The sequence below is a fragment of the Pseudophryne corroboree genome, chromosome 1 (assembly GCF_028390025.1).
Source record: "Pseudophryne corroboree isolate aPseCor3 chromosome 1, aPseCor3.hap2, whole genome shotgun sequence".
Classification (NCBI taxonomy): domain Eukaryota; kingdom Metazoa; phylum Chordata; class Amphibia; order Anura; family Myobatrachidae; genus Pseudophryne; species Pseudophryne corroboree.
Window position 1 is genome coordinate 1,056,972,472 of NC_086444.1, and position 27,898 is coordinate 1,057,000,369.

At 46.9% G+C, this 27,898-nt stretch overlaps 1 protein-coding gene across 2 annotated transcripts in view; it reads left to right on the top strand.

The window, feature by feature from the left end:
* Positions 1–27,898, top strand: part of CEP135 (centrosomal protein 135) — a 392,705-nt gene that overhangs the window by 214,249 nt on the left and 150,558 nt on the right. For both annotated transcript variants that reach the window (XM_063920894.1, XM_063920895.1), the window contains exon 13: positions 25,411–25,572. In XM_063920894.1, the coding sequence (XP_063776964.1) occupies positions 25,411–25,572 (162 nt within the window). The remainder of the gene's footprint in view (positions 1–25,410; positions 25,573–27,898) is intronic.

Below are 27,898 nucleotides of genomic sequence, written 5' to 3' on the forward strand. Positions count from 1 at the left end.
TTGCGTCAGTGGATAGCGGACGCGGAATCCAAACGCAGTGTGGAATCCCTCCCCTCTTCAAGGGAATGGCTCTTTGTGGTTGAATTGGATATGTGGATTTCCAAAGTTACTGCTGGGAAATCCATGTTTCTCCCCTCTGGGGCCCTGATGGCGAGATGCTCCTACCCAAGGCCATCTGTACAGTCCTTTTGGTCTCACAGATTGCGATCTAAGGCTAGAGTTGCCTCAAATAAGACTAGAGGCACCAGAGGTAGGCCAAGAAAGCCTGCAAGCACCACAGCTGTCAGGAACAGACCACCAGTTCTGCTTCCACTAAGGCCTCAGCATGACGGTGCCCATCCACCCCGAGGGGATCTCGAGGTGGGAGCTCGACTGCATCACTTCAGCCGCGTCTGGGAGGCTTCCTGCCAGGATACCTGGGTCAGGGATCTCGTTTCTCATGGCTACAAGCTGGAGTTCAACAGTGCTCCTCCCCAACGATTTTTCAAATCAAGCTTATCAGCTTTGGAAGATATGCAGGTTACGTTTGCAACAGGCCATCCTAAAGTTGGTCCAGTCCCACGTCATTGTTCCTGTACCAATATCACAACGAGGCAAAGGTTATTACTCCAACCTGTTTGTGGTACCGAAGCTGGACGGTTCGGTAAGGCCCATTTTGAATCTAAAGTCCTTCAATCCTTACCTGAAGGTGTTCAAGTTCAAAATGGAATCCTTGCAAGCAGTGATTGCGTTCCTGGAAGAACAGGAATTCATGATTTCCTTGGATATTAAGGTCGCCTACCTCCATATTCCGATTTGGTCACCTCATCAGGCGTACCTGAGGTTTGCCCTGCTGGACAATCACTACCATTTCCAGGCACTGCCCTTCGGCCTATCCACAGCTCCGAGGGTGTTCACAAAGGTGATGACTGAGATGATGGTCCAGCTCCGGGCCCAGGGAATCAATATTGTCCCTTACCTGGACGATCTTCTGATAAAAGCAAGATCCAGGGAGCTTTTGTTGCTCAATATCGACCGCACTATCCAACTTCTGTCACGCCATCGGTGGATCCTCGACTTCCAGAAGTCTCACCTGGAGCCGACTCAGCGGCTCCTGTTCCTAGGGATGTTGCTGGATGCTGTGGCCCAGAAGGTGTTACTACCAGAGGACAAGGTGAGAACACTTCAGGATATGGTCTGCATGGTGCTCCGACCTACTCGAGTATCCATCCATCTTTGCATAAGATTGTTGGGAAAGATGGTCGCCTCACACGAGGCGATCCATTATGGGAGGTTCCATTCCAGGACTTTTCAGATGGATCTCCTAAGCAAATTACATCTTCAGATGCACCGGATGATACGGCTGTCGCCTCAAGCCTGGATTTCCCTCCTGTGGTGGCTGCAATCCTCCAATCTCCTGGAAGGCCGGAGGTTGGGGTTTCAGGATTTGATCCTCCTCACAACTGATGCGAGTCTGAGAGGATGGGGAGCTGTCACCCAAGGGTCTCAGTTCCATGGCAGGTGGCAAGCCCACAAAGTCCTCCTTCAGATCAACATTCTGGAACTTCGGGTGATCTACAATGCTCTGCTTCAGGCCTCTCCTCAAGTATCGCGCGATCCAAGTACAGTCGGACAACGCCACAGCAGTGGCGTACATGAGTCGACTAGGAGGAACAAAAAGCAGAGCCTGCATGCGAGAGGTGTCAAAAATACTCGGAAATAAAGGTCGTTGAGGGGAAATCAAAGGCGATACTGAATAATTGAAACAAGGTAGAGCAAATAAATAATTAAGTATACATCACATGGAATTTCGACGAGCTGGTATCAATTTGAATTTCTTTCTCATCCAATGTCTACAATGAATTTTTTTCCTTTTTCAATTCAGATAAATCTCCAACGTGAAATACATAGGAAACAAAAAATGGGAGAGAGGCACACAATGTGTAGTAATGTTTGTTATAAGGTGATATAAATGAATCCAGTGACTTCTCCAATGGGAAAAGAACCCTGTATGGTGGAAATCTTGATAGCTGAGAAAGGGACAGTTCCTCACCACCTTTTCATTTAAGGATAAACGTACCAAAACTCACTTAAAATGGTGTAGTATCATACATATCAAGGTATCTTTATCAATTCATGAATAAAAGACAATAAAACAAATCGAAATTCGTTCAATTTGAACGTACCACACTCACTTTCTTGGAGTGTGGGTATCCTCATGTAACGGTTTCTTTAGAATGGATATGAACGAAGCCGTCTCTTTCCAAAAAAGCTTGTTTATTGTCACAAAATTAAAAATTACATAAAAATTTCTCCTTATATATTACCATCACAAGGTATATACACAAAGGGTGGGTCAGATGAAATGAGACTAACCTAGGTGAATTCCGGACTAACACCTAGGTAACACCCATGTACTATACCTTCAAGATTTGGATGGTAACAGGAGGACGCAGTAAAAATAAGAATTTACTTACCGATAATTCTATTTCTCATAGTCCGTAGTGGATGCTGGGGACTCCGTAAAGACCATGGGGATAGCGGCTCCGCAGGAGACTGGGCACATCTAAAGAAAGCTTTAGGACTATCTGGTGTGCACTGGCTCCTCCCCCCATGACCCTCCTCCAAGCCTCAGTTAGGATACTGTGCCCGGACGAGCGTACACAATAAGGAAGGATTTTGAATCCCGGGTAAGACTCATACCAATCACACCGTATAACCTGTGATCTGAACCCAGTTAACAGCATGATAACAGAGGAGCCTCTGAAAGATGGCTCACAACAATAATAACCCGATTTTTGTAACAATAACTATGTACAAGTATTGCAGACAATCCGCACTTGGGATGGGCGCCCAGCATCCACTACGGACTATGAGAAATAGAATTATCGGTAAGTAAATTCTTATTTTCTCTAACGTCCTAAGTGGATGCTGGGGACTCCGTAAGGACCATGGGGATTATACCAAAGCTCCCAAACGGGCGGGAGAGTGCGGATGACTCTGCAGCACCAAATGAGAGAACTACAGGTCCTCCTCAGCCAGGATATCAATTTTGTAGAATTTTACAAACGTATTTGCTCCTGACCAAGTAGCTGCTCGGCAAAATTGTAAAGCTGAGACCCCTCGGGCAGCCGCCCAAGATGAGCCCACCTTCCTTGTGGAGTGGGCATTTACAGATTTTTGGCTGTGGCAGGCCTGCCACAGAATGTGCAAGCTGAATTGTACTACAAATCCAACGAGCAATAGTCTGCTTAGAAGCAGGAGCACCCAGCTTGTTGGGTGCATACAGGATAAACAGCGAGTCAGATTTCCTGACTCCAGCCGTCCTGGAAACATATATTTTCAGGGCACTGACAACGTCTAGCAACTTGGAGGCCTCCAAGTCCCTAGTAGCCGCAGGCACCACAAATAGGTTGGTTCAGGTGAAACGCTGAAACCACCTTGGGGAGAAACTGAGGACGAGTCCTCAATTCCGCCCTGTCCGAATGGAAAATCAGATAAGGGCTTTTTCAGGATAAAGCCGCCAATTCTGACACGCGCCTGGCCCAGGCCAGGGCCAACAGCATGACCACTTTTCATGTGAGATATTTTAACTCCACAGATTTAAGTGGTTCAAACCAATGTGACTTTTGGAACCCAAAACTACATTGAGATCCCAAAGTGCCACTGGAGGCACAAAAGAAGGCTGTATATGCAGTACCCCTTTTACAAACGTCTGAACTTCAGGGACTGAAGCTAGTTCTTTTTGGAAGAAAATTGACAGGGCCGAAATTTGAACCTTAATGGACCCCAATTTCAGGCCCATAGACACTCCTGTTTGCAGGAAATGTAGGAATCGACCCAGTTGAATTTCCTCCGTCGGGCCTTACTGGCCTCGCACCACGCAACATATTTTCGCCAATTGCGGTGATAATGTTTTTGCGGTTACATCCTTCCTGGCTTTGATCAGGATAGGGATGACTTCATCCGGAATGCCTTTTTTCCTTCAGGATCCGGCGTTCAACCGCCATGCCGTCAAACGCAGCCGCGGTAAGTCTTGGAACAGACAGGGTCCTTGCTGAAGCAGGTCCCTTCTTAGAGGTAGAGGCCACGGATCCTCCGTGAGCATCTCTTGAAGTTCCGGTTACCAAGTCCTTGGCCAATCCGGAACCACAAATATAGTGCTTACTCCTCTCCATCTTATCAATCTCAGTACCTTGGGTATGAGAGGCAGAGGAGGGAACACATACCCTGACTGGTACACCCACGGTGTTACCAGAGCGTCTACAGCTTATTGCCTGAGGGTCCCTGGACCTGGCGCAATACCTGTCGAGTTTTTAATCATGTGGAAGACTTCTGGGTGAAGTCCCCACTCTCCCGGGTGGAGGTCGTGCTGAGGAAGTCTGCTTCCCAGTTGTCCACTCCCGGAATGAATACTGCTGACAGTGCTATCACATGATTTTCCGCCCAGCGAAGAATCCTTGCAGCTTCTGCCATTGCCCTCCTGCTTCTTGTGCCACCCTGTCTGTTTACGTGGGTGACTGCCGTGATGTTGTCCGATTGGATCAACACCGGCTGACCTTGAAGCAGAGGTCTTGCTAAGCTTAGAGCATTGTAAATGTCCCTTAGCTTCAGGATATTTATGTGAAGTGATGTCTCCAGGCTTGACCATAAGCCCTGGATATTCCTTCCCTGTGTGACTGCTCCCCAGCCTCGCAGGCTGGCATCCGTGGTCACCAGGACCCAGTCCTGAATGCCTAATCTGCGGCCCTCTAGAAGATGAGCACTCTGCAACCACCACAGGAGGGACACCCTTGTCCTTGGTGACAGGGTTATCCGCTGATGCATCTGAAGATGCGACCCGGACCATTTGTCCAGCAGGTCCCACTGGAAAGTTCTTGCGTGGAATCTGCCGAATGGGATTGCTTCGTAGGAAGCCACCATTTTACCCAGAACCCTTGTGCATTGATGCACTGAGACTTGGCTCGGTTTTAGGAGGTTCCTGACTAGCTCGGATAACTCCCTGGCTTTCTCCTCCGGGAGAAACACCTTTTTCTGGACTGTGTCCAGGATCATCCCTAGGAACAGAAGACACGTCGTCGGAACCAGGTGCGATTTTGGAATATTGAGAATCCAATCGTGCTGCCGCAACACTACCTGAGATAGTGCTACACCGACCTCCAACTGTTCCCTGGATCTTACCCTTCTCAGGGAATTGTCCAAGTAAGGGATAACCAAAATTCACTTCCTTCGAAGGAATATCATAATTTCGGCCATTACCTTGGTAAAGACCCGGGGTGCCGTGTACCATCCATACGGCAGCGTCTGAACTGATAGTGACAGTTCTGTACCATAAACCTGAGGTACCCTTGGTGAGAAGGGTAAATTTTTTACATGAAGGTAAGCATCCTTGATGTCCCGAGACATCATGTAGTCCCCTTCTTCCAGGTTCGCAATCACTGCTCTGAGTGACTCAATCTTGAATTTGAACCTCTGTATGTAAGTGTTCAAAGATTTTAGATTTAGAATCGGTCTCACCGAGCCGTCTGGCTTCGGTACCACAACAGTGTGGAATAATACCCCGTTCCCTGTTGCAGGAGGGGTATCTTGATTATCACCTGCTGGGAATACAGCTTGTGAATGGCTTCCAAAACTGTCTCCCTGTCAGAAGGAGACATCGGTAAAGCCGACTTTAGGAAACGGCGAGGGGGAGACGTCTCGAATTCTAATTTGTACCCCTGAGATATCACCTGAAGGATTCAGGGGTCTACTTGCGAGTGAGCCCACTGCGCGCTGAAATTCATTGAGACGGGCCCCCCACCGTGCCTGATTCTGCTTGTAAAGCCCCAGCGTATACTGAGGGCTTGGCAGAGGCGGGAGAGGGTTTCTGTTCCTGGGAACTGGCTGATTTCTGCAGCCTTTTTCCTCTCCCTCTGTCACGGGGCAGAAATGAGGAACCTTTTGCCCGCTTGTCCACGAAAAGACTGCGCCTGATAATACGGCGTCTTCTCATGTTGAGAGGCGACCTGGGGTACAAACGTGGAATTCCCAGCTGTTGCCGTGGCCACCAGGTCTGAAAGACCGACCCCAAATAACTCCTCCCCTTAATAAAGCAATACTTCCAAATGCCGTTTGGAATACGCATCACCTGACCACTGACGTGTCCATAACCCTCTACTGGTAGAAATGGACAACGCGCTTAGACTTGATGCCAGTCGGCAATTATTCCGCTGTGCATCACGCATATATAGAAATGCATCTTTTAAATGCTCTATAGGCAAAAATATACTGTCCCTATCTAGGGTATCAATATTTTCAGTCAGGGAATCCGACCACGCCAACCCAGCACTGCACATCCAGGCTGAGGCGATTGCTGGTCGCAGTATAACACCAGTATGTGTGTAAATACCTTTTAGGATACCCTCCTGCTTTCTATCAGCAGGATCCTTAAGGGCGGCCATCTCAGGCGAAGGTAGAGCCCTTACAAGCGTGTGAGCGCTTTATCCACCCTAGGGGGTGTTTCCCAACGCACCCTAACCTCTGGCGGGAAAGGATATAATGCCAATAACATTTTAGAAATTATCAGTTGTTATCGGGGGAAACCCACGCATCATCACACACCTCATTTAATTTCTCAGATTCAGGAAAACTACAGGTAGTTTTTCCGCACCGAACATAATACCCCTTTTTTGGTGGTACTCGTATTATCAGAAATGTGTAAAACATTTTTCATTGCCTCAATCATGTAACGTGTGGCCCTACTGGAAGTCACATTCGTCTCTTCACCGTCGACACTGGAGTCAGTATCCGTGTCGGCGTCTATATCTGCCATCTGAGGTAACGGGCGCTTTAGAGCCCCTGACGGCCTATGAGACGTCTGGACAGGCACAAGCTGAGTAGCCGGCTGTCTCATGTCAACCACTGTCTTTTATACAGAGCTGACACTGTCACGTAATTCCTTCCAACAGTTCATCCACTCAGGTGTCGACCCCCTAGGGGGTGACATCACTATTACAGGCAATCTGCTCCGTCTCCACATCATTTTTCTCCTCATACATGTCGACACAAAAGTACCGACATACAGCACACACACAGGGAATGCTCTGATAGCGGACAGGACCCCACTAGCCCTTTGGGGAGACAGAGGGAGAGTTTGCCAGCACACACCAGAGCGCTATATATATACAGGGATAACCTTATATAAGTGTTTTTCCCCTTATAGCTGCTGTATAGTTAATACTGCGCCTAATTAGTGCCCCCCTCTCTTTTTTAACCCTTTCTGTAGTGTAGTGACTGCAGGGGAGAGCCAGGGAGCTTCCCTCCAACGGAGCTGTGAGGGAAAATGGCGCCAGTGTGCTGAGGAGATAGGCTCCGCCCCCTTATCGGCAGCCTTATCTCCCGTTTTTCTATGTATTCTGGCAGGGGTTAAATGCATCCATATAGCCCAGGAGCTATATGTGATGCATTTTTTGCCATCCAAGGTGTTTTTATTGCGTCTCAGGGCGCCCCCCCCCAGCGCCCTGCACCCTCAGTGACCGAAGTGTGAAGTGTGCTGAGAGCAATGGCGCACAGCTGCAGTGCTGTGCGCTACCTTGTTGAAGACAGGACGTCTTCTGCCGCCGATTTTCCAGACCTCTTCTGCCTTCTGGCTCTGTAAGGGGGCCAGCGGCGCGGCTCTGGGACCCATCCAAGCTGGGCCTGTGATCGTCCCTCTGGAGCTAATGTCCAGTAGCCTAAGAAGCCCAATCCACTCTGCACGCAGGTGAGTTCGCTTCTTCTCCCCTTAGTCCCTCGATGCAGTGAGCCTGTTGCCAGCAGGTCTCACTGAAAATAAAAAACCTAAACTAAAACTTTCACTAAGAAGCTCAGGAGAGCCCCTAGTGTGCACCCTTCTCGTTCGGGCACAGAGATCTAACTGAGGCTTGGAAGAGGGTCATGGGGGGAGGAGCCAGTGCACACCAGATAGTCCTAAAGCTTTCTTTAGATGTGCCCAGTCTCCTGCGGAGCCGCTATCCCCATGGTCCTTACGGAGTCCCCAGCATCCACTTAGGACGTTAGAGAAAAACACGAATAAATCACTGTCTAGGAGCACCAACGCCGTTTCGACCCAAAGGTCTTTTTCAAGGTGTGTGCCCAGACAGTGATAGGCAGGATATTTATGTCATAAAACAGGAAGTAGTGAAGGAACATGGGTAATGACTTCTATTGAGATCACAGACTCTAATCCTATATTACCGTTATTAATTCCTATCTACGAGACCAATTCTTATGTTCACAAGTCTCATATATGCACTTTAGGGTATTACAATAAAAGTAGACAGCTTAAAAGGTCCAGGACGAGATCGCGGGATACCTACTTCCGCGTTCCAGCGTGCATTCCCCGGAACCGGAAGTAGCCCGCGATCGCGTCATGCTAAAGAATCCTCTAGTGTGTACAAGACCACTTATTATATTTACCAGTCTTATATATGTGCTTTAGGACATTGCAGTAAAAAAAGGTAAAGAACTCGAAATATCCGGGATGAGATCGCGGGATGCTTACTTCCGCGTTCCGACATGCGTTCCACGGAACCGGAAGCAGCCCGCGATCGTGTCTGCCTGAAAATACACTAGTTTGTACTTAGTGTTAAATAGTCCTACAACACTTGTGCAGGCTCACCCAAAGTATACTATGTGTGGGCACTTTGTACTGGTGGTGAATTGATTCCCTCGTAATTATTTTCTTATGGAAGCCACACTTCCGCGTTCCATTGTGCGTTCCACTTACCCGTAAGTGGTACACACTCATGTCTGCACCAGTTATAAATTTACAAATAGAATTATGTGTGGTATTTTTAGCATAAGTCTATGCATTTGAGGGTATGGGATTAAAACAACTTGCATTCCCCTTATATTTGATCCTCTTCCACAATGCTTCTGTGTATTACACATTGCCTAAATAAACAAAACAAAGAACCCATAATAATACAGTATAATAAGAAAAATAACCGTCTCAATGAAATAACAATAGATGGGTTACGATCATAGCATAATCAATTCACATAAACCATTTTAATTCGAAATCCGAATTTCTCTAACGTCCTAGTGGATGCTGGGAACTCCGTAAGGACCATGGGGAATAGCGGGCTCCGAAGGAGGCTGGGCACTCTAGAAAGATCTTAGACTACCTGGTGTGCACTGGCTCCTCCCACTATGACCCTCCTCCAAGCCTCAGTTAGATTTCGTGCCCGGCCGAGGTTGGATGCACACTAGGGGCTCTCCTGAGCTCTTAGAAAGTTATAGTCTTAGAATTTGTTCTTTTCAGTGAGACCTGCTGGCAACAGGCTCACTGCAGCGAGGGACTAAGGGGAGAAGAAGCGAACTCGCCTGCTTGCAGCCGGATTGGGCTTCTTAGGCTACTGGACACCATTAGCTCCAGAGGGATCGACCGCAGGCCCAGCCTTGATGTTCGGTCCCGGAGCCGCGCCGCCGTCCCCCTTACAGAGCCAGAAGCAAGAAGATGGTCCGGAAAATCGGCGGCATGAAGACTCAGTCTTCACCAAGGTAGCGCACAGCACTGCAGCTGTGCGCCATTGCTCCTCTCACACACTTCATACTCCGGTCACTGAGGGTGCAGGGCGCTGGGGGGGGGCGCCCTGAGGCAGCAATAAAAACACCTTGGCTGGCAAAAATACCTCAATATATAGCCCCAGGGGCTATATATGAGGTAAATACCCCTGCCAGAAGTCCATAAAAAACGGGAGAATAGGCCGCGAAAAAGGGGCGGAGCCTATCTCCTCAGCACACTGGCGCCATTTTCCCTCACAGCTCCGTTGGAGGGAAGCTCCCTGGCTCTCCCCTGCAGTCTACAAGGGTTAAAAAAAGAGAGAGGGGGCACTAAATTTAGGCGCAGTATACATTATATATATAGATATAAAGCTATAGGGGACATAACTCAGTTAGTCCCTGCAGTATATAGCGCTCTGGTGTGTGCTGGCATACTCTCACTCTGTCCCCCCAAAGGGCTTTTGTGGGTCCTGTCCTCGTTTAGAGCATTCCCTGTGTGTCTGCAGTGTGTCGGTATGGCTGTGTCGACATGTTGAATGAGGAGGCTTATATGGTGACGGAACAGAGGCCGATATATGTGATGTTGCCCCCTGTGGGGCCGACACCAGAGTGGATAGAGAGGTAAAAGGTATTAACCGACAGTGTCAACTCCTTACATAAAAGGGTGGATGACGTAACAGCAGTGGGACAGCCGGCTTCGCAGCCCGCGCCTGCCCAGGCGTCTCAAAGGCCATCAGGGGCTCAAAAACGCCCGCTCTCTCAGATGGCAGACACAGATGTCGACACGGAGTCTGACTCCAGTGTCGACAAGGTGGAGACATATACACAATCCAATCCGTGACTTGATCCCGGCAATAAAAAATGTGTTATACATTTCTGACTTTAACCTCTATAAATGGGTTTTAGGTTTGGGGAGAAAAAACAGGCAGTGTTTTGTTCCCCCATCAGATGAATAAATGAAGTGTGTGAAAAGCGTGGGTTCCCCCGTTAAGAAACTGGTAATTTATAAAAAGTTACTGATGGCGTACTCTTTCCCGCCAGGAGGATAAGTTACGCTGGGAGATATCCCCTAGGGTGGATAAGGCGCTCACACGTTTGTCAAAAAAGGTGGCACTGCCGTCTTAGGATACGGCCACTTTAATAGGTACCTGTTGATAAAAAAAAAAAAAAAAACAGGAGGCTATCCTGAAGTCTGTATTTACACACTCAGGTACTAGACTGAGACCTGCAGATAGTGCTGCTGCAGCGTGGTCGGTGACCCTGTCAAACAGGGATACTAGTTGGCAAACATAAAAACATATTAAAGACGTTGTCTTATATATGGGGGATGCACAGAGGGATATTTTGCCGGCTGGCATCCAAAATAAATGTAATGTCCATTCTGTCAGGAGGGTATTAGAGACCTGTCACTGGACAGGTGATGCTGACTTAAAAAGCACATAGAGAGCCTTATAAGAGTGAGGAATTATTTGGGGATGGTCTCTGGGACCTCGTATCCACAGCAACTGCTGGGAAGAAATAATTTTACCTCAGGTTTCCTCACAGAAAAAGGTACAGTCCTTTCGGCTTCAGAAAAGCAAGCGGGTCAAATGGCGCTTCCTTTCTGTACAGAGACAAGGGTAGAGGGAAAAAGCTGCACCAGTCAGCCTGTTCCCAGAATCAAGATTCTTCCCCCGCCTCCTGTGAGTACACACCATGACGCGGGTGCTCCACAGGTGTAGCCAGGTACGGTGGGGGGCCGCCTAAAAAATTTCAGCAATTAGTGGGCTCGCTCACAGGTGGATCCCTGTTTCTTCCAAGTAGTATTTCAGGGGTACAAGCTGGAATTAGAGATGTCTCCCCCCAGCCGTTTCCTAAAATATGCCTTGCTGACAACTCCCTCAAGCAGGGAGGCTGTGCTAGAGGCAATTAATAAGCGGTATTCCCAGCAGGTAATACTCAAGGTGCCCCTACTTCAACAAGGACGGGGTTACTATTCCACACGGGTTGGGGTACCGAAACCGCATGGTTCGGTGTGACCCATTTTATATTTAAAATCCTTGAACATAAAAAAATTCAAGTTCAAGATGGAATCGCTCAGGGCGGTTATTGCAAGCCTGGACGAGGGGGATTACATGGTATCCCGGGACATCAAGGATGCTTACCTGCATGTCCCCATTTACCATCCTCGCCAGGAGTACCTCAGATTTGTGGTACAGGATTACCATTACCAAGTCCAGACACTGCCGTTTGGACTGTACATGGCACCGAGGGTGTTTTATCAAGGTAATGGCCGAAATGATGATACTCCTTCAAAAAAAGGGAGTTGTAATTATCCCGTAATTGGACAATCTCGTTATAAGGGCGAGGTCCAAGGAGCAGTTGGTAGTCGGGGTAGCACTATTTTGGAAAGTGCTACAACAGCATAGGTGGATTCTAAACAGTCCAAAGTCACAGCTGGTTCCTATGACACGTCTACTGTTCCTGGGGATGGTTCTGGACATAAACCAGAAATAGTGTTTCTCCCGGAGGAGAAAGCCAAGGAGTTGTCATCTCTAGTCAGAGACCTCCTGAAAACCAAAATAGGTAGCGGTGCATCATTGCACGCGAGTCCTGGGAAAAATGGTAGCTTCTTACGAAGCAATCCCATTAGGCAGGTTCCATACAAGAACTTTTCAGAGGGACCTGTTGGACAAGTGGCCTGGATCTCATCTTCCGATGCATAGGCTGATAACCCTGTCTCCAAGGACCAGGGTATCTCTACTGTGGTGGCTGCAGAGTGCCCATCTTCAAGAGGGCCGCAGGTTCGGCATACAGGACTAGGTCCTAGTGACCATGGATTCCAGTCTTTGAGGCTGGGGGGCAGTCGCATAGGGAAGAAACTTCCAGGGACTTTGGTCAAGTCAGGTTATTTCCCTACACATAAATATTCTGGATCTGAGGGCCATTTACAATGCCCTGAGGCCAGCAAGGCCTCTGCTTCAAAACCAGCCGGTACTGATCCAATCAGACAACATCACGGCAGTCGCTCATGTAATCAACAGGGCGGCACAAAAAGCAGGATGGCGATGGCAGAAGCCACAAGGATTCTCCGATAGGCGGAAAATCATGTGTTAGCACTGTCAGCAGTGTTCATTCCCGGAGTGGACATCTGGGAAGCAGATCTTCTCAACAGACACGACCTCCACCCGGGAGAATGGGGACTTCCTCCAGAAGTCTTCCAATAGGATTGTACACCATTGGGAAAGGCCACAGGTGGACATGATGGCGTCCCGCCTTAACAAAAAGCTAAAAAAGATATTGCTCCAGGTCAAGGGACCCTCAGGCGATAGCTATGGACGCTCTGGTAACACCGTGGGTGTACCAGTCGGTTTAGGTGTTCTCCCCTCTGCCTCTCATACCAAAGGTACTGAGAATAATAAGAAGGCGAGGAGTAAGAACGATACTCGTGGATGGCCAAGAAGAGCTTGGTACCCAGAACTTCAAGAATTTATATCAGAGGACCAATGGCCTCTGCCACTCAGTCAGGACCTGCGGCAGCAGGGGCCCTGTCTGTTCCAAGACTTACCGCGGCTGCGTTTGACGGCATGGCGGTTGAACGCCGGATCCTGAAGGAAAAGGGTATTCCGGAGGAAGTAATTCCTACGCTTACTAAAGCCAGGAAAGTGGTTACAGCAACTCATTATCAACGCATATGGCGAAAATATGTTGCATGGTGTGAGGCCGAAAGGGCCCCAACAGAGGAATTTCAACTAGGTCGATTTCTGCATTTCCTGCAAGCAGGAGTGACTATGGGCCTTAAATTGGGTTCCATTAAGGTACAGATCTCGGCTCTGTCGATTTTCTTTCAAAAAAGAACTAGCTTCAGTACCTGAAGTTCAGACATTTATAAAAGGAGTGCTGCATAGTCAGCCCCCGTTTGTGCCTCCTGTGGCACCTTGGGATCTCAACGTGGTGTTGAGTTTTCTTAAAATCACTTTGGTTTGAACCACTAAAAACCGTGGATCTGAAATATCTCACATGGAAGGTGGTTATGTTATTGGCCTTGGCTTCTGCCAGGCGAGTATCAGAATTGGCGGCTTTGTGTTGTAAAAGCCCTTATTTGATTTTCCATATGGATAGGGCAGAATTGAGGACTCGTCCCCAATTTCTCCCTAAGGTGGTGTCAGCGTTTCACCTGAACCAGCCTATTGTGGTGCCTGCGGCTACTAAGGATTTGGAGGACTCCAAGTTGCTAGACGTTGTCAGGGCCCTGAAAATATATGTTTCCAGGACGGCTGGAGTCAGAAAATCTGACTCGCTGTTTATCCTATATGCACCCAACAAGCTGGGTGCTCCTGCTTCTAAGCAGACTATTGCTCGTTGGATTTGTAGTACAATTCAGCTTGCACATACTGTGGCAGGCCTGCCACAGCCAAAATCTGTCAATGCCCATTCCACAAGGAAGGTGGGCTCATCTTGGGCGGCTGCCCGAGGGGTCTCGGCTTTACAACTTTGCCGAGCAGCTACTTGGTCAGGGGCAAACACGTTTGCAAAATTCTACAAATTTGATACCCTGGCTGAGGAGGACCTGGAGTTCTCTCATTCGGTGCTGCAGAGTCATCCGCACTCTCCCGCCCGTTTGGGAGCTTTGGTATAATCCCCATGGTCCTTACGGAGTTCCCAGCATCCACTAGGACGTTAGAGAAAATAAGAATTTACTCACCGGTAATTCTATTTCTCGTAGTCCGTAGTGGATGCTGGGCGCCCATCCCAAGTGCGGTTTATCTGCATTACTTGTACATAGTTATTGTTAACTAAATCGGGTTATTGTTGAGCCATCTGTTGAGAGGCTCTATTGTTTCATACTGTTAACTGTGTTTCATATCACGAGTTGTACGGTGTGATTGGTGTGGCTGGTATGAGTCTTACCCGGGATTCAAAATCCTTCCTTATTGTGTACGCTCGTCCGGGCACAGTACCTAACTGAGGCTTGGAGGAGGGTCATAGTGGGAGGAGCCAGTGCACACCAGGTAGTCTAAGATCTTTCTAGAGTGCCCAGCCTCCTTCGGAGCCCGCTATTCCCCATGGTCCTTACGGAGTTCCCAGCATCCACTACGGACTACGAGAAATAGAATTACCGGTGAGTAAATTCTTATTTTAAACCACAAGGGAAAAGGGTATTTAATCTAAAGATCCAACGCATTTCAGCTTTAGCGAGATTGGTCTCAATACCCCTATCTCTCCAGTTAGATCTAATTTGCTGAATACCCAAAAAGTATATTATTTTGGAGGTGGAACAGTTGTGTTTTTTGGAAAAGTGTTCAGAAAGTGAGTGTGTTTGCAGGCCTTTCTTTATATTGCGTATATGCTCTGCTATCCTTGTTTTTAGGGCTCTACCTGTTCTGCCCACATAAAATAAACCACACTCACATTTTACCAGATACACAACATTAGTTGTGTGACAAGTGATAAAAGTATTAATTTTATATTCTGTATTGTTGACCATGAAACTGGTAATTTTTGAAGTATCTGACTGTATGGTGCGGCAAGCTATGCATGTGCCGCATCTGTGAAATCCCTTTGTTCGTATGGAATTAGTGGAATCAACTGAGAGCGCTTTTTACCAAAGTGCTTTGGTAAAAAGTGCTCTCTCAGTTGATTCCACTAATCCCATACGCACAAAGGGATTTCACAGATGCGGCACATGCATAGCTTGCCGCACCATACAGTCAGATACTTCAAAAATTACCAGTTTCATGGTCAACAATACAGAATATAAAATTAATACTTTTATCACTTGTCACACAACTAATGTTGTGTATCTGGTAAAATGTGAGTGTGGTTTATTTTATGTGGGCAGAACAGGTAGAGCCCTAAAAACAAGGATAGCAGAGCATATACGCAATATAAAGAAAGGCCTGCAAACACACTCACTTTCTGAACACTTTTCCAAAAAACACAACTGTTCCACCTCCAAAATAATATACTTTTTGGGTATTCAGCAAATTAGATCTAACTGGAGAGATAGGGATATTGAGACCAATCTCGCTAAAGCTGAAATGCGTTGGATCTTTAGATTAAATACCCTTTTCCCTTGTGGTTTAAATTCGGATTTCGAATTAAAATGGTTTATGTGAATTGATTATGCTATGATCGTAACCCATCTATTGTTATTTCATTGAGACGGTTATTTTTCTTATTATACTGTATTATTATGGGTTCTTTGTTTTGTTTATTTAGGCAATGTGTAATACACAGAAGCATTGTGGAAGAGGATCAAATATAAGGGGAATGCAAGTTGTTTTAATCCCATACCCTCAAATGCATAGACTTATGCTAAAAATACCACACAATTCTATTTGTAAATTTATAACTGGTGCAGACATGAGTGTGTACCACTTACGGGTAAGTGGAACGCACAATGGAACGCGGAAGTGTGGCTTCCATAAGAAAATAATTACGAGGGAATCAATTCACCACCAGTACAAAGTGCCCACACATAGTATACTTTGGGTGAGCCTGCACAAGTGCTGTAGGACTATTTAACACTAAGTACAAACTAGTGTATTTTCAGGCAGACACGATCGCGGGCTGCTTCCGGTTCCGTGGAACGCATGTCGGAACGCGGAAGTAAGCATCCCGCGATCTCATCCCGGATATTTCGAGTTCTTTACCTTTTTTTACTGCAATGTCCTAAAGCACATATATAAGACTGGTAAATATAATAAGTGGTCTTGTACACACTAGAGGATTCTTTAGCATGACGCGATCGCGGGCTGCTTCCGGTTCCGTGGAATGCACGCTGGAACGCGGAAGTAGGTATCCCGCGATCTCGTCCTGGACCTTTTAAGCTGTCTACTTTTATTGTAATACCCTAAAGTGCATATATGAGACTTGTGAACATAAGAATTGGTCTCGTAGATAGGAATTAATAACGGTAATATAGGATTAGAGTCTGTGATCTCAATAGAAGTCATTACCCATGTTCCTTCACTACTTCCTGTTTTATGACATAAATATCCTGCCTATCACTGTCTGGGCACACACCTTGAAAAAGACCTTTGGGTCGAAACGGCGTTGGTGCTCCTAGACAGTGATTTATTCGTGTTTTTTACTGCGTCCTCCTGTTACCATCCAAATCTTGAAGGTATAGTACATGGGTGTTACCTAGGTGTTAGTCCGGAATTCACCTAGGTTAGTCTCATTTCATCTGACCCACCCTTTGTGTATATACCTTGTGATGGTAATATATAAGGAGAAATTTTTATGTAATTTTTAATTTTGTGACAATAAACAAGCTTTTTTGGAAAGAGACGGCTTTGTTCATATCCATTCTAAAGAAACCGTTACATGAGGATACCCACACTCCAAGAAAGTGAGTGTGGTACGTTCAAAGTGAACGAATTTCGATTTGTTTTATTGTCTTTTATTCATGAATTGATAAAGATACCTTGATATGTATGATACTACACCATTTTAAGTGAGTTTTGGTACGTTTATCCTTAAATGAAAAGGTGGTGAGGAACTGTCCCTTTCTCAGCTATCAAGATTTCCACCATACAGGGTTCTTTTCCCATTGGAGAAGTCACTGGATTCATTTATATCACCTTATAACAAACATTACTACACATTGTGTGCCTCTCTCCCATTTTTTGTTTCCTATGTATTTCACGTTGGAGATTTATCTGAATTGAAAAAGGAAAAAAAATCATTGTAGACATTGGATGAGAAAGAAATTCAAATTGATACCAGCTCGTCGAAATTCCATGTGATGTATATTTAATTTTCTCTAACGTCCTAGTGGATGCTGGGACTCCGTCAGGACCATGGGGAATAGCGGGCTCCGCAGGAGACAGGGCACATCTAAAAAAGCTTTTAGGTCACATGGTGCGTACTGGCTCCTCCCCCTATGACCCTCCTCCAAGCCTCAGTTAGGTTTTTGTGCCCGTCCGAGAGGGTGCAATCTAGGTGGCTCTCCTAAAGAGCTGTTTAGAAAAGTTTTTTTTTAGGTTTCAATCTCAGTGATTCCTGCTGGCAACAGGATCACTGCATCGAGGGACTTGGGGGAGAGATTTCCAACTCACCTGCGTGCAGGATGGATTGGAGTCTTAGGCTACTGGACACTTAGCTCCAGAGGGAGTCGGAACACAGGTCAGCCTGGGGTTCGTCCCGGAGCCGCGCCGCCGATCCCCCTTACAGACGCTGAAGAGACGGCAGAACGAAGGTCCGGAAAGCAGGCGGCAGAAGACTCCTCAGTCTTCTTGAAGGTAGCGCACAGCACGGCAGCTGTGCGCCATTGTTGTCACACGGCTCACTGACTCAGTCACGGAGGGTGCAGGGCGCTGCTGGGGGCGCCCTGGGCAGCAATATAATTACCTTTAGTGGCAAAATAAATACATCACATATAGCCATTAAGGCTATATGTATGTATTTTAACCCAGGCCAGTTTCTTAAAAACCGGGGAAAAGCCCGCCGAAAAAGGGGCGGAGCTTATTCTCCTCAGCACTCAGCGCCATTTTCCTGCTCAGCTCCGCTGGTGAGGAAGGCTCCCAGGTCTCTCCCCTGCACTGCACTACAGAAACAGGGTAACAAAGAGAAGGGGGGCATAAATTGGCGATATTTATATATTAAGAGCGCATATATAGTAAACAACACCTTCTAGGGTTGTTTATATACATTTATAGCGCTTTTGGTGTGTGCTGGCAAACTCTCCCTCTGTCTCCCCAAAGGGCTAGGGGGTCCTGTCTTCGATTAGAGCATTCCCTGTGTGGCTGCTGTGTGTCGGTACGTGTGTGTCGACATGTATGAGGACGATGTTGGTGTGGAGGCAGAGCAATTGCCGATGATGGTAATGTCACCCCCTAGGGAGTCGACACCGGAATGGATGGCTTTAGTTATGGAATTACGTGATAATGTCAGCACATTACAAAAGTCAGTTGACGAAATAAGACGCCCGGCTAACCAGTTAGTACCGGTTCAGGCGTCTCAGACACCGTCAGGGGCTGTAAAACGTCCTTTACCTCAGTCAGTCGACACGGGTACCGACACAGATGAATCTAGTGTCGACGGTGAAGAAACAAACGTATTTTCCAATAGGGCCACACGTTATATGATCACGGCAATGAAGGAGGCTTTGCAGATCTCTGATACTGCTGGTACCTCAAAAAGGGGTATTATGTGGGGGGTGAAAAAACTACCTGTATTTTTTCCAGAATCAGAGGAATTGAATGACGTGTGTGATGAAGCGTGGGTTAACCCCGATAGAAAACTGCTAATTTCCAAGAAGTTATTGGCATTATACCCTTTCCCACCAGAGGTTAGGGCGCGCTGGGAAACACCCCCTAGGGTGGATAAGGCGCTCACACGTTTATCAAAGCAAGTGGCGTTGCCGTCTCCTGATACGGCCGCCCTCAAGGATCCAGCAGATAGGAGGCTGGAAACTACACTGAAGAGTATATACACACATACTGGTGTTATACTGCGACCGGCAATAGCCTCAGCCTGGATGTGCAGTGCTGGGGTAGTGTGGTTGGATTCTCTGACTGAAAATATTGATACCCTGGATAGGGACAGTATTTTATTGACTCTAGAGCAATTAAAGGATGCTTTCCTTTATATGCGAGATGCTCAGAGGGATGTTTGTACTCTAGCATCAAGAGTAAGCGCGATGTCCATATCTGCCAGAAGAAGTTTATGGACGCGACAGTGGTCAGGTGATGCGGATTCCAAGAGGCATATGGAAGTATTGCCATATAAAGGAGAGGAATTGTTTGGGGTCGGTCTTTCGGACCTGGTGGCCACGGCAACTGCCGGCAAATCCACTTTTTTACCTCAGACCCCCTCCCAATAGAAAAAGACACCGTCTTTTCAGCCGCAGTCCTTTCGCTCCTATAAAAAGCGATCAAAAGGACAGTCTTATCTGCCGCGAGGCAGAGGAAAGGGTAAGAAAGGGCAGCAAGCAGCCCCTGCCCAGGAACAGAAGCCCGCCCCGGCTTCTACAAAGCCATCAGCATGACGCTGGGGCTTTACAAGCGGACTCAGGAACGGTGGGGGGTCGACTCAAGATTTTCAGCAATCAATGGGTTCACTCACAAGTGGACCCGTGGGTCCTGCAGATAGTATCTCAGGGTTAAATGCTGGAGTTCTAAAGGTCTCCCCCTCGCCGGTTCCTAAAGTCTGCTTTACCAACGTCTCCCTCAGAAAGGACGTCGGTTTTGGAAGCCATTCACAAGCTGTATTCTCAGCAGGTGATAGTCAAGGTACCCCTCCTACAACAGGGAAAGGGGTATTATTCCACACTATTTGTGGTACCGAAACCGGACGGTTCGGTAATGCCTATTCTAAATCTGAAATCCTTGAACCTGTACATAAAGAAATTCAAGTTCAAGATGGAGTCACTCAGAGCAGTGATAGCGAATCTGGAAGAAGGAGACTTCATGGTGTCCTTGGACATAAAAGATGCTTATCTACATGTCCCGATTTACCCCTCACACCAAGGGTATCTCAGGTTCGTGATACAAGACTGTCATTATCCGTTTCAAACGCTGCCGTTTGGGTTGTCCACGGCCCCTCGGGTCTTTACCAAGGTAATGACCGAAATGATGGTTCTTCTACGAAGAAAAGGCGTATTAATTATCCCTTACTTGGACGATCTCCTGATAAGGGCAAAGTCCAGAGAACAGCTGGAAGTCGGTGTAGCGCTAACACAAGTAGTGCTTCAGCAACACGGGTGGATTCTAAATCTTCCAAAATCTCAATTGACCCCGACAACACATCTGCTGCTCCTGGGCATGATTCTGGACACGGTTCAGAAAAAGGTATTTCTCCCGGAAGAGAAAGCAAGGGAGTTATCCGAACTTGTCAAGAACCTCCTAAAACCAGGAACTGTGTCAGTACATCAATGCACAAGAGTCCTGGGAAAGATGGTGGCTTCGTACGAAGCGATTCCATTCCATGCACGAACATTTCAGTGGGATCTGCTGGACAAATGGTCCGGATCGCATCTGCACATGCATCAGCGGATAACACTGTCACCGAGAACAAGGTTGTCTCTCCTGTGGTGGTTGCAGACTGCCCATCTGTTAGTGGGCCGCAGATTCGGCATACAGGACTGGGTCCTGGTGACTACGGATGCCAGCCTACGAGGTTGGGGAGCAGTCACAAAGGGAAGAAACTTCCAGGGCGTGTGGTCAAACCTGGAGACGTCTCTTCACATAAATATACTGGAGCTAAGAGCGATCTACAATGCTCTAAGCCTGGCAAAATCGCTGCTTCAGGGTCAGCCGGTGTTGATCCAGTCCGACAACATCACGGCAGTCGCCCACGTAAACCGACAAGGCGGCACGAGAAGCAGGAGTGCAATGGCAGAAGCTGCAAGGATTCTGCGCTGGGCGGAGAATCATGTCGTAGCACTGTCAGCAGTGTTCATCCCGGGAGTGGACAACTGGGAAGCAGATTTCCTCAGCAGACACGACCTTCACCCGGGAGAGTGGGGACTTCATCCAGAAGTTTTCCACATGATTGTGAACCGTTGGGAAAAACCAAAGGTGGACATGATGGCGTCTCGCCTCAACAAAAAATTGGACAGGTATTGCGCCAGGTCAAGAGACCCTCAGGCAATAGCTGTGGACGCTCTGGTAACACCGTGGGTGTACCAGTCAGTGTATGTGTTCCCTCCTCTGCCTCTCATACCAAAGGTACTGAGAATTATACGGAAAAGAGGAGTAAGAACAATACTGGTAGCTCCGGACTGGCCAAGAAGAACTTGGTATCCGGAACTTCAAGAGATGCTCACGGAGGATCCGTGGCCTCTACCTCTAAGAAGGGATCTGCTTCAGCAGGGACCTTGTATGTTCCAAGACTTACCGCGGCTGCGTTTGACGGCATGGCGGTTGAACGCCGGATTTTAAAAGAGAAGGGCATTCCTGAGGAAGTTATTCCTACTTTAATTAAAGCCAGGAAAGAAGTGACCGCACAACATTATCACCGCATTTGGAGAAAATATGTTGCGTGGTGTGAGGCCAAGAAGGCTCCAACGGAAGAATTTCAATTGGGTCGATTCTTACATTTCCTGCAAGCAGGATTGTCTATGGGCCTCAAATTGGGGTCCATTAAAGTTCAAATTTCGGCCTTATCAATTTTCTTCCAGAAGGAATTGGCGTCAGTGCCTGAAGTACAAACTTTTGTCAAAGGTGTACTACATATACAACCCCCAATAGTGCCTCCAGTGGCACCGTGGGATTTGAACGTGGTTCTAAATTTCTCAAATCTCATTGGTTTGAGCCTTTAAAATCGGTAGATTTAAAATACCTTACATGGAAGGTAACCATGCTGTTGGCCCTGGCTTCAGCCAGGAGAGTTTCGGAGTTGGCAGCTTTGTCATACAAAAGCCCATATCTGATATTCCATTCGGACAGGGCAGAATTGAGGACACGTCCTCAATTTCTCCCTAAGGTGGTTTCGGCATTTCACTTGAACCAGCCTATTGTGGTGCCTGCGGCTACTAGCGACTTGGAGGACTCCAAGTTACTGGACGTTGTCAGAGCATTAAAAATATATATTTCAAGGACAGCTGGAGTCAGAAAATCTGACTCGTTGTTTACATTGTATGCACCCAACAAGTTGGGTGCTCCTGCGTCTAAACAGACGATTGCACGTTGGATATGTAGTACAATCCAACTTGCACATTCTGTGGCAGGCCTGCCACAGCCTAAATCTGTAAAGGCCCATTCCACAAGGAAAGTGGGCTCATCCTGGGCGGCTGCCCGAGGAGTCTCGGCATTACAACTTTGCCGAGCAGCTACGTGGTCAGGGGAGAACACGTTTGTAAAATTTTACAAATTTGATACTCTGGCTAAAGAGGACCTGGAGTTCTCTCATTCGGTGCTGCAGAGTCATCCGCACTCTCCCGCCCGTTTGGGAGCTTTGGTATAATCCCCATGGTCCTGACGGAGTCCCAGCATCCACTAGGACGTTAGAGAAAATAAGAATTTACTTACCGATAATTCTATTTCTCATAGTCCGTAGTGGATGCTGGGCGCCCATCCCAAGTGCGGATTGTCTGCAATGCTTGTACATAGTTATTGTTACAAAAATCGGGTTATTACTGTTGTTGTGAGCCATCTGTTCAGAGGCTACTTCGTTTGTGTTATCATACTGTTAACTGGGTTCAGATCACAAGTTGTACGGTGTGATTGGTGTGGCTGGTATGAGTCTTACCCGGGATTCAAGATCCTTCCTTATTGTGTACGCTCGTCCGGGCACAGTACCTAACTGAGGCTTGGAGGAGGGTCATAGGGGGAGGAGCCAGTACGCACCATGTGACCTAAAAGCTTTTTTAGATGTGCCCTGTCTCCTGCGGAGCCCGCTATTCCCCATGGTCCTGACGGAGTCCCAGCATCCACTGCGGACTATGAGAAATAGAATTATCGGTAAGTAAATTCTTATTATTTATTTGCTCTACCTTGTTTCAATTATTCAGTATCGCCTTTGATTTCCCCTCAACGACCTTTATTTCCTATTATTGTATGTGGTTTGAGACTGGGCAAATCACAAGAGGAGTGAGATTGGGCTGATACTTTAAACCGCGCCAGAATACACACACCATATTGGTATTCAGTGTGTCAAAAATACTCGACTGGGCGAAAAGAAATGCAAGGGCAATGCAGGCAATCTTCATTTCGGGTGTGTACAACTGGGAAGCTGATTTTCTGAGTCGTCACGATCTCCACCCGGGGGAGTGGAGTCTCCACCAGCAGGTGTTCCAACAGATCGTCCCCCATTGGGGCTGCCCACAGATAGACATGATGGCTTCTCATCTCAAAAATAAGCCTCATTGGTATTGCTCACGAACCTGGGACCCTCAGACGAGGGCAGTAGATGCACTGACGTCACCTTGGTCTTATCGGCTGGTCTACCCGTTTCCTCTGTTTCCGTTGCTCCCAAGGGTGCTCAAGTGCATCAGACATCGGGGAGTCCAGGCAATTCTACTTTCCTTGGAGGGCGTGGTACGCGGATCTTCTGGACATGTCCATAGAAGACCATTGGTCTCTACCTCTCAGAAGAGATCTCCTTTAACAAGGACCGTTCGTCTACCTGGACTTATGGCGACTTCGTTTGACGGCATGAACGTTGAGCGGATCATCCTAAGGCCTTTCCAAGAAGGTTATTACTACCATGGTTCAGGCCAGGAAACCTGTGACGTCAAAACTCTATCATCATATCTGGAGAAGATATGTCTCTTGGTATGAGGAACGCATGTATCCGCCTGCGGAGTTCCACTTGTGATGGTTCCTGCAGTCTGGTTTGGATAAGGGCTTATGTCTGGGTTCCATTAAGGTCCAGATTTCAGCTCTCTCAATTTTCTTCCAGAAGAAATTGGCAGTGTTGCCAGAAGTTCCCACCTTCTTGCAAGGGGTACTCCACATACAACCTCCTTTTGTGCCTCCTACGGCACCCTGGAATTTGAATGTAGTGTTGGATTTTCTACAGTCCTCCTGGTTTGAACCTCTACTGACCGTGGAAGACAAGTATCTCATGTAAAAGGTGGTGATGTTACTGTCCCTGGCTTCTGCTCGTCATGTCCCAGAATTGGGGGCCTTATCGTGTAAAAGTCCGTACTTGGTATTTTACGAGGACAGAGCGGAGCTCCGGACTAGATAGCAGTTCCTGCCGAAGGTGGTCTCCGCCTTTCACCTGAATCAACCAATTTTGGTTCTGTCCAGTTCTGATACTTCTGTTCCTCCGGAGGCATTGGATGCTGTGCGTGCCTTAAAAATCTTTGTCAAGCGAACAGCTCGGATCAGAAAGACAGATTCCTTGTTCGTGCTCTATGTTGCGCAGATGAAAAAAGTTGTCCTGCTTTGAAGCAGTCCATTGCTCGTTGGATTAGGCTTACTATCCAACAGGCCTATGTGTCGGCAGCCTTACCTGTTCCTAAGTCTCTGAAGGCCCACTCTACAAGATCAGTGGGCTCTTCCTAGGTGGCTGCCCGTGGAGTCTCTGCCTAGCAACTGTGCCGAGCTGCTACCTGGTCGGGGAAGAACACTTTTGTCAAGTTCTATAAGTTTGATACCCTGGCCAAAGAGGATACCCAGTTTGGGCAGGCGGTGCTGCAGCAGTGTCCGCATGTTCCCTCCCGTTCTGGAGGCTTTGGGACGTCCCCATCGTACTATGTTTCCCCAATATCCCTTATGGATACTAGAGAAAATAGGATTTTAATTTCCTACTGGTAAATCCTTTTCTCATAGTCCGTAAGGGATATTGGGCGCCCCCCTCAGTGCGTTGACTTTTCTGCAGGTTCTTTTTTTATGTGGTTACCTGTTCAGCTGCTGTTGTGGTTTCCAGCCGCTGCTGGTCGTTGTTGGTTAGTGGTGTGCTGGTTTATAAATTTCACTACTCTTTGTTGTCATGTTTCCTTGTCTCATATATGTCCTTTCTCCTTCGGGCACGTTTTTACCTATAACTGCCTGTGGGAGGGGGTATAGAGGGAAGGAGCCAGCACACCCAGTGAAGAAATTCAAAGTGCATCGACTCCTTTGGACCCCGTCTATACCCCATCGTACTAAGTCTACCCAATATCCCTTATGGACTATGAGAAAAAGGTTTACCGGTAGGTAATTCAAATCCTGTTTTTGAAGTCCTGATGGGGATTCTAAATCCCATTGTTCAGTTTCTTTCAATGAACTCAGTAATTTGTTTAACTTAATTATACAAATTAATTTTTGCTTTTGTTTCCAATTAAATGGAAGTGGGGTTAACTTTGTCCTCAGACTGTGACCTCTTCCTCCTTGGCCTGGTCTCGTAACTTTTTAAGTAAAAATGTATGGTCATCTTGACACTGAAAACTGAGGTGATTTCCTCTTTTATTACTTTAAATAATAAATGCTGTCGGCATATAAAATATGCAGTCTGTATAAATACAGTAGTTTATCTCTTTATTTTCAGGCCCAGCATGAGCTGATCATGGCAAAGCGAGACTTGTCTCCTCTACGCAAGAATGCCTCCTCAGTCAGCGAGTTCCTCCATCTAGAGGAGAAAAGAGATCTCATGAAGTCTGATTTGCAGAGAGCTCACAATGAAAATGAAGGGCTGAGAGACCAAATAAAGGTTCATTACAAATATATTCAAGATTATTTCCTTTATTAATGTCCAAAATATAGGCAGCGCATTAATTATATCTTGTGATGTGTTAACAATGGCTGTCTTCACTCGCATCCCCCTAACAGTGTATAGTGAGACACCATTGCATCAGAGCCCCCCTCTGATGTATGGTTCCAACCCAGCCCTATTTAAAAAGAAACACACAAACAAACAACAACATATCTGTCATAGAAATGTGTAAGTATTGTCAGAAAAGCTAGATCATGTTTAGATGTTATAAAAGACCATAACTTGGGACATTGTGACATATACTGTACCTCTTTTCATCCTTAAGTGCAGCACATTTCCTCAGTGTTACGTAGTCTAACGCAAATTCTTAATAAATTGTATTCCTTAGTCATATTTATGTTGACATATACAGAATGTCCACATACAAGTATCCTCAAATTATGCCAAAGTGCCTGTTTATTGCGCCACAGACTTTGCTACTTAGCCGCACCAAAGTATCTGAACTAAGACGCAGAATTGATGAGATTGTAGCACATTAAAGGAAAATGTATTTAATCCAGCTTTAACAGGCAAAATATAATTTTCATCCAAGTGACTTTCATCATTGCACCAATTTTGTGAGAAAAAACCCCCCTAATACTTGGGTATATTTACTAAAGTTCAGGTTTTCAGAAGTCGAGATGTTGCCAATCAGATTCTACTTATCATTTATCTAGCACCTTCCAGAAAATAATAGGTAGATTCTAATTGGTTGCTCTGGGTAACATCTCCATTTCTGAAAAACTGAACATTAGTAAATATACCCTTAAGTACCAGGTCCACTGTTTGCAAACTCAGACACAAAATTGAGGACAACTTAGCACAGTGATGGAAAAAGTTGCAAAGTTGATGAAAAGGTACACCATACATGTTAAACAGACAAGACTTTACAGAAAGGGTAGTGGACAAGGGGAATAGCCTCCCATCAGGGGAGGTAGAGGCGACTACAGTAAAGTAATTTAAACATGCTTGGGATAGACATTAGGATAGTTTACCAAGAACTAAGGCTCTAATAGGGTTTGAGGTAACAATAATGTTAAAAAGGGGCAGGGTAGATGGGCCAAGTGGTTCTTATCAAATTCTGGGGCAGATGTATTAACCTGGAGAAGGCATAAGAAATGATAAAGCAGTGATAAAGCAGTGTTAAGTGCAAGGTGATAATGCACCAGCCAATCAGCTCCCATATGTAAATTAACAGGAGCTGATTGGCTGGTGCATTATCACCTTGCACTTAACACTGCTTTATCACTGGTTTATCACTTCCTTATGCCTTCTCCAGGTTAATACATCTACCCCAATGTGTGACAGGTCCCATACTGAGTCTTTGGGGTATATGCAATTCACGGCGAATCGCGGCAAATTATTGCCGTTTTTTAATTCGACACAATTCGACAGGTGAATTCCGGCAGGTGGCTGCCGGAATTCACCATATTCAATGAAAAACGGATTCGACATTCCCGCGGGCGAAAAACGGCCGATTTGCCGGATTTTGCCGCGATTTTAAAAAACGGGAAAAAATGGCGTGGGGTCCCCCCTCCAAAGCATAACCAGCCTCGGGCTCTTCGAGCTGGTCCTGGTTCTAAAAATGCGGGGAAAAATTTGACAGAGGATCCCCCGTATTTTTAAAACCAGCACCGGGCTCTGCGCCTGGTGCTGGTGCAAAAAATACGGGGGACAGAACGAGTAGGGGTCCCCCGTATTTTTCACACCAGCATCGGGCTCCACTAGCTGGACAGATAATGCCACAGCCGGGGGTCACTTTTATACAGTGCCCTGCGGCCGTGGCATTAAATATCCAACTAGTCAACCCTGGCCGGGGTACCCTGGGGGAGTGGGGACCCCTTCAATCAAGGGGTCCCCCCCCAGCCACCCAAGGGCCAGGGGTGAAGCCCGAGGCTGTCCCCCCCCCCCCCCCCAATCCAAGGGCTGCGGATGGGAGGCTGATAGCCTTGAGAAAAATGACAAGAATATTGTTTTTTCCAGTAGTACTACAAGTCCCAGCAAGCCTCCCCCGCAAGCTGGTACTTGGAGAACCACAAGTACCAGCATGCGGGAGAAAAACGGGCCCGCTGGTACCTGTACTACTACTGGAAAAAAAATACCCAAATAAAAACAGGAGACAGACACCTTGATAGTAAAACTTTATTTCATACGTCGACACACATACTTACCTATGTTCACACGCCGACATCGGTCCTCTTCTCCAAGTAGAATCCACGGATACCTGAAAAGAAAAGAAATATACTCACCTCAACCAGGGTCCAGAGATAAATCCACGGACTTG